At 32.6% G+C, this 7,942-nt stretch overlaps 1 protein-coding gene across 1 annotated transcript; it reads left to right on the forward strand.

Moving 5' to 3' along the window:
- The first annotated feature begins 3,097 nt into the window (after positions 1-3,097).
- Positions 3,098-5,636, forward strand: LOC107493365 (beta-1,4-xylosyltransferase IRX9). Its single transcript, XM_016114463.3, has 3 exons — positions 3,098-3,908; positions 4,393-4,624; positions 5,405-5,636. Exons 1-3 carry the CDS (start codon positions 3,268-3,270, stop codon positions 5,534-5,536), a joined length of 1,005 nt encoding a protein of 334 aa, XP_015969949.1. The 5' UTR covers positions 3,098-3,267; the 3' UTR covers positions 5,537-5,636.
- The last annotated feature ends 2,306 nt before the right edge of the window (positions 5,637-7,942 follow it).

The following is a 7,942-nucleotide window of genomic DNA, read 5'->3' on the forward strand; positions in this document are numbered from 1 at the left end:
GCTTGGATATGTTTTTCTATTTTTTCTCTCTTTTTTTTTGTCATAAAATTTTGAACAGAAATTAATTTAAAACTAGGTTGAAAAATGGTGTAATCCACTTATACTGTATCTTAGTGTGTTACACAGAAATGTGGATCTCCGTACTTGAGACCCACAAAACGCAACCTGCTTTTGTCAGTAGAAGAAGAAATTAAAAAAAAAAAGAAACTCGCACCTGCAAAACGCAACCTGGGTTTGTCAGGTGAACAGAAATAAAAGCCACTAGTCGGTTGAAACGTGTCCAGTAAAAATCTGCAGTTTTGACCACTTTTTTTTTTGGAAGAGCAAAACACAACCTAACCTGCGTTTTGTCGCTTTTTAATGGAAGGGAAAATGGTGTAGAATGCAGTAAGAAATTTATGGGTATTTTATGCATCTGTGGTGTCAAAAGTTAAAATCGGATTGTCCAATTTATAAGAGGTATAAAAATTAGACCGTCTGATTTTTTAGTACACAAATTGAAAAGTTCGATTTGTATTTAAAAAATTAAAAAAATTAGGGTACACAAATCGGACCCTTCATATTGTAGACTTGGAGCATTACAAAATTAGAGATAATTGATAATATGAAGTTTAGGACGATCAACATTTTTACATTTTTGTTTCTTTGGCATTGTAACTTTTTTTATCTGCAGAAGAAATTAAAGTGGTGAAGAGGAAGAAGAGAGAAAATGGTAACTGGGTGGGTAAGAAAGAAAGCGATTTCAGAGGAAGAGAGTGGGTTTAGGAAAGGGGCATGTTAGTATAAGGAGCACTGTTATGAGGGACGAGGCATGCGCGACACGTGGCTGGGAGGATGCAAATCGGACGATTCAATTTGTACTCCTTAAATCGAAGGAGCACTGTTATGAGGGATGAGGCATGCGCGACACGTGGCTGGGAGGATGCAAATCGGACGATTCAATTTGTACTCCTTAAATCGACCGTCCGATTACCTAGCCTTAAATTAGACAGTCCGAGTTCTTTAATTCTGACGTCATATTTGCGTAAAACATCTATGCACTCCATAACGCCGTCTTACACCATTCTCTCTTCTATGTCAAAATTAAAAAATGCTCAAATCATGTATCTAATATATAATTTTGTTAATATTTTTTTGTTGTTAACTTATTACATGGCAAAGTCTCATTGGATGTTCAAAGTTTCTCTGAGAAGAGACTGCCTCTCTTCGATTCAAGAAAAAGTACTTATATTTTTTTTTCTCCAATGATTGGAACGCTGATTTCTTTGATAAATAGTAAAAGAAAACTCTACTTTTGTGACCATTGGAGCTGCTCTTGATCACCAAAAATATACCATGATAAAGCACTTGTTTTTCTAACTTGTCGGTCACCATATTTGTTATTGAAAGCACATATGACAAAGAAATCACCCATGGACAATGCAATAATAAAACCAAACTTTCAGGAAACAATTTCATTTACCTGTGTATTCTTGAAAAAGTAATTACTAACTATTTGACATACCTAAACTAAGTCAGTTTTAACAACAATGGATCTAAATTCTTTCTTTCAGTGTAATTGCAATCATAATAAAATAATATCAAACTCTATTCAAAGCGTAATTTTAGTATCATCTGTCTCACATTAAAAAAGTTCCAATGATCATCACTGAAAATTCTATTCAACCGCTATTTCTATACCCACTAACCACAAATAGATGTTCTTGTCTCTAAAACCCTTCATGGTTTAGAGTTTATTAATAATAAATAACTTTTTTTTTTGTGTCGTGAAAAGAAACCTGATTCTGGATGTAGCAAAACAAAGGGTGGAACATGTGAATGTAGATCTTAGTTTTGTTTGAAATTTTGATTATTGTTTAAAAGGCTCTATTGAGCCTAATCATCATTCCAAAACTCGAAACAATCCAAATCCACGGACAAAAAACATAATGGTGGCTTCTCAGTTCTCAGTTACTTTGTTATTATAATTCTGTCAAACTGTACTTAGAAGGAAGACTAAGATTGAGATACAAAAATTGAGGGATAGAGACAGAGAGATTGAAACTAAATTAAGTATCTGTGTTATATTTAGTATAAAATGTATTAAATTGAGTTACGTCTAAAGATTTAAAATAAATATGAATATTAAGTGGTAAATTTAGAATTTAAAAGATTAAATGAGAGTATTTTTAGAAAAAAATATTATTAAAATCTAAGTCTCAAATTTCAAAAATATCAATCTCTTCCGTTTTCATTTTTTATAATTAATAAAAAGACTAAAATTTTGTGTCTTGAGATTTAGTTCTAGTAAAAGACTGAGATTGAGAAATAGAGACTAAGAAACATGGATTGAAATAAATTTCAGTATTCTATTTGGTGCAAAGTGAAAGACAGAAATTAAAACAAAAATGAAACTCTAATTTAATTTGCACAAAAAGTAAAATTGAAATTAATTAATTGAAGTGAAAGTATTTTAGGTATAAAATGTTATTAAAGTTTCAGTCTCAATCTCTAAAAATTTCAGTATTTCAGAGACAAAATTTTTAGTACTAGTCTCTGAACTAACAAACACAATACTGAATCTTAGTTTCTCAATCTTTATCTCAGTATCTCAAAACAAACGTTACCTAAATTTTCTAGTCTCTCAATCTCAATTCTAGTCTCTAAAAATATATAAACACTACCTAACTAACTGCAAAAGAAAAAATATTCATCATGCTGATAATAATTAGTTCTATAATTCCGTCTTATTCATAAGGAAAAATCATAATTATTTTGACATAAGATTCCAATGTCATTGTTAAATTGATTTTTTTTTTTTGTAAAATTTAGCATCATTTTGGTGGATTGGCCTGGTCAACCCTAAATTAAAAATTAAACCCCAAACCATATACGGCTTAATCACTAATATTAGTTAATTCACATGGTACATATTCTATTGTTAGATGGGTACCACCCCAACTGCTATTTGGTGCAGATAGCAACTCATGCTCTTTAAAAAAAAAAAATCCCTTTTTAATTAATTATTTTTATAATATTATTACTTTTACTTCAAGTGACAACCAAGTGAAGCAATGAAATACCTCCAAACAAAAGCTAAGCATTCAGTTTGGCGGTACCAATCATAACCTCAATAGTTAGCACCAACGTTTTCCTTAATCAAAAATACCATGTTGTTGTGGCCTTCAAGCACCAATGTTTATATTCCATTACATGGCCTAATTATTCCTCTTCATTCACAACAACTCTTTCATTCCATTGTTCCACTCTAAAAGTTTTGAAATAATAATGGGTTCAGTAGTTGAGAGATCAAAGAAGAAAACCCAGCTATGGAAGAAGGCCATGCTCCATTTTTCTCTCTGTTTTGTTATGGGGTTCTTCACAGGCCTAGCTCCAACCGGTAAATCTTCTATGTTCTCTTCAACCAAAGTTGTTACTTCTTCAAATAGAACAGGTTCTTCGATAAATGTCAATACAAGTTGGAGTATTTCTCCAATTTCTTCAGTTAATGTTCCTATGAAGCCAAGAATCTCAAAAACAACAATGTTGAATGTGAGGTCACATTCACAATTGAAGCCTAGAAGGCTCATCATCATTGTAACACCAACAAGCACAAAGCTTCCTTACCAAGCAGTGTTTTTGCGGCGGTTGGCAAATACCATTAGGCTTGTTCCACAACCATTACTTTGGATCGTCGTTGAAGCAAAAACCGAATCCATGGAACTTCCAGGGATGTTGAGGAAGACTGGGATCATGTATAGGCATGTGGTTTTCAAAGAGAACTTCACTGACTTGGAAGCTGAATTGAATCACCAGAGGAACCTTGCTCTTAAGCACATTGAACACCATAGGCTAAGTGGTATTGTTCATTTTGCTGAGCTTTCCAATGTTTATGATCTCCAATTCTTCCAACAACTTAGAGACATTGAGTATGTCATTCTTTCCCTCCTATTTGCTATTCTTCTTTTATTCATGTACCATCATATTTTGTTTACACAAAAAATTAGTATTAAATCAGTTACTCGAATTAGATATATCTTAAAATATAAAATAAATATTGAAAATATGTTGGCTAATTTAGTAACTGATTTTTTATATACATAATATTTTTGATTCACATAATATAAAACGCTTTAAATTTTTAATCAATATAATCATATATATTTATGGGAAGCTCGTGAACTTGGATTAGTGTGTATAGATTAATTATTATATTCTATATTTCCATGTAGTGAGTAGAAGCATTAGAAAAATAAGAAGCAACTGGAAGTTCTTTGGTCCTTTAGGTATACCAAACTAGTTGGGGGATAGTAACAACAATTATTATGCATTATATTTCACATCTCTTAGGTGTGCTATCAATCAAGTTAAGATTTCCATTGTTAATTATTGTGTTAATGGCTAATATTGTAGGGTGTTTGGAACATGGCCAACGGCATTGTTAGCTGCAAACAGAAAGAGAGTGATAATAGAAGGACCTGTGTGTGATTCAAGACAAGTCATTGGTTGGCATCTTAGGAATATGAACAATGAAACCGAGACAGTCACTCCTCCAATTCATATTTCAAGCTTTGCATTCAACAGCTCCATTCTCTGGGATCCGGAAAGATGGGGCCGCACCTCATCTGTTCAAGACACCTCGCAGGTAAATATATATACACATTGATAATTGATTTGATGATTGATTTTTGTGTGTATATAATATTTTTGAATATCATTATGAGAGAACATACGCACATAAAAAATAACATAAGATATTATGTTGATTTATATTAGATTAATTGATTAGTTAAATATAAATTTATTTAAGCCGATACACATTTAATTTAATAATAAATAATATATGAGTCGATGTCATATTGATCAATATGCAAAAGAGTAGATTTTTCTCGCCAATATACAAATGCTATCCCTAAAACATAAAACAAAAAGTTGTTTTAACTATTTAATAATTTTGTTGGGACTTACAAAATTTGGTATCTTCATATATTCTAAATCTAAATGATTTGTGATAAACATGATTATGCCTTAACAACTTGAGATTTGTTACTTAGGTTTAGTTAACGTTTCGCCAACCTCCAACTACTTTAGAAAGAAAAAATCAAGGTGAAAAAGAAGAGTAAGATATTAGGTAATTACAATTTGATTGAGTAGTTCAACTAATCAGAATACTATTAGTATGTAGTGTTTTCTACTTATGAGGCAATCCTTCTTCCTTTTGCTACAAGATACAGGTGCAACCCATTGTCAATATTATCTTAATTAGAAAACACAGCCCAACATACTGACAATATTATCTCAATAAGAAAATTAAAATAGCAAGACATATATGTAGATATCATCACTTTTGCAAAAGAATCTCTACAATGGAATTTTGTTGCTTTTAATTCTTGTACTTATTAGCTTGTCTTTTTGGTTTTCTTAGAATTCAATCAAGTTTGTGAAGCAAGTGGTTCTAGAAGATGAGACAAAACTAAAGGGAATTCCACCAGAGGACTGCTCCAAAATTATGCTATGGCGTTTCAATTTTCGTGCTCGCACCATTTCAAATCACTAATTTCTGTCGATTATATCAGATAGCTCAAGATATATAATAATGAACGTTAAAGCAAAACAAAATTTGTCCAGTAATGGAATCATTCATTTTTTTATCTTTACTTTTACAAATTTTTTTTTGGCATGTTTGATTGTTTAATAATTTTATTGATTCTTATTATTTTCCAAATTCTTGTTAGCTTATAAAAGTGAGAATGTCATCTTCTAAGAAGCAAAAAGCATTTATGCATATATGATTAGTTCAAAAAGTTCCCAAGCTTATAGCAAAATTCTTGGTACTTGTATTTATTTATTTACGTATTTTGTTAATTTCCCGATAATATATATATTTATTGTGTGTGTAAAATTAAAGAAATAAATTTCGATTTCTGTGCCTGTGAAATAAGCTCTTTTATTTAATACTATACGGAAACATAAATACTTAAAACTTTTTTTAGGATCATAAAAAATTTGAATTTTTACACAAAAAATGATATATAACAAATTTTTTATTTATTAAAAAATAATTATATTTGTCATTGCCAGTAATTTTTGGTTGATCGGGATTTTTTTTTATTTTCTAAAACGTCAATGACTAATAATTCTTTTTACTTGTCATTCACTTGACGACAAACTATGATCATGGGATGGTTTACATGTTTAGGTTGGACTTTGAATTTCTGATCTTTTATTTTAAGGGACCATATAATGAACTCTCTCTCACAGTATCTTTAGTTGAGTTGAAGAAAATCTCATGCCCTAAGCTGTTCAAGCTGTGATGTTGATGGTTTGATGAATCAGAAGGGATTAAGAGAGGGAGAGAGATAAGTTCTTCTCATTATTGGAGAGAATGAAAAATCCCCCTTGGAAAATATTTGTTGAGTTATTACACCTTATATACTATGTATTTTTTTTATGTACTCTCACTAAAAAATAATTACAATGGTAAACCTATTATTAATAAAGAAATAATCTAGGTAACACCCTCCCGCAAGCTAGAATTGTGTAAGTCTAACAATCCTAGCTTGAAAACATTGGCAAGAAAAGGACCTGGTGGCAGAGCTTTGGTAAGAAAATCAGCAAGTTGATCCTTGGAACGAACTGGCATAAGATGAATGAGACCAGACAAATGCTTTTCACGAACAATGTGGCAGTCCACTTCAATGTGTTTAGTTCTTTCATGGAAAATGGGATTATTGGCAATGTGAATGGCTGACTGGTTGTCACAGAATAGAGTGATAGACTTTTGAAGCGGCAAGCCAATGAAATCCATTAAGAAAGATAACCAACTAGCTTCACAAGTGGCAACAGCAAGAGACCTATATTCAGCTTCTGCAGAGGACTTGGCAACTGTGGTTTGCTTTTTACTCTTCCAGCTAATGAGCGAGTTCCCAAGCATGAAGCAATAACCGGAAATGGAGCGACGAGTATCGACACAGGTAGCCTAGTTTCTGACTATAATCAAATGGAGTAGTGAGAGGCTTGCAATCTAGATAACCAAAATCTCTGAGAAGGTCCATGGTGTACTTCCGCTGATAAATGTGAATTCCAGAGTTAGAGCGTGCTACTTCCATTCCCAAGAAGTATTTGAGATCACCAAGATCCTTTATTTTGAATTTGTCATCCAAATCTTGCTTGATGGAATTGATTTCACCAATGTCATTCCCGGTTAAAACCAAGTCAGCAACATATACTAGAATGGCAGTGAAGCTTTGAGATTGTTTCTTAATGAAGAGTGAATGATCATCAAAAAACTGCTTATAACCAGCATCCACAAGAGTCTGAGTGAGTTTAATGTGCCATTGCCTGCTTGCTTGCTTAAGCCCATATAGAGATTTTTGCAATTTACAAACCAAACCTGGTTGTGACACAGCCAAACCGGGTGGTATTTTCATATAAACTTCTTTGTCCAAATCTCCATGAAGGAAGGCAGTGTTGACATCCAGCTGTTTCAAATGCCATTTCTTTGCTGCTGCTAATGCTAACATTACTCGTAGGGTAGTCATTTTGACAACTGGACTAAAAGTATCACCATAATCTACTCCTTGCACTTGAGTGAATCCTTTTGCAACTAGCCTCGCTTTGTGCCTTTCTATGGTGCCATCGAGATTGAATTTTACCCGAAAAACCCATTTGCAACCCACAGCCTTCTTGTCTTTTGGGAGTTCAGTGAGACACCAAGTTATGTTCTGATCTAGAGCTGTCAATTCATCTTGTATTGCCTTTCTCCAACATTCATGTGCAGCCGCTTCCTCATAAGTGCTAGGTTCTTGATTTGAGGTGATGGCTAGAGAAAGTGACTTATATTTCGGGGTTAGTTTATCACATGACAAGTGTTGTGAGATAGGATATAAAGAGTTAGAGTTGGCAAATTTGCTAAAGTGAGATGTGGGTTGTCATACAATGATAGTCCTTCAAATAAGCAGGC

This window comes from Arachis duranensis, chromosome 6 (assembly GCF_000817695.3).
Source record: "Arachis duranensis cultivar V14167 chromosome 6, aradu.V14167.gnm2.J7QH, whole genome shotgun sequence".
Classification (NCBI taxonomy): domain Eukaryota; kingdom Viridiplantae; phylum Streptophyta; class Magnoliopsida; order Fabales; family Fabaceae; genus Arachis; species Arachis duranensis.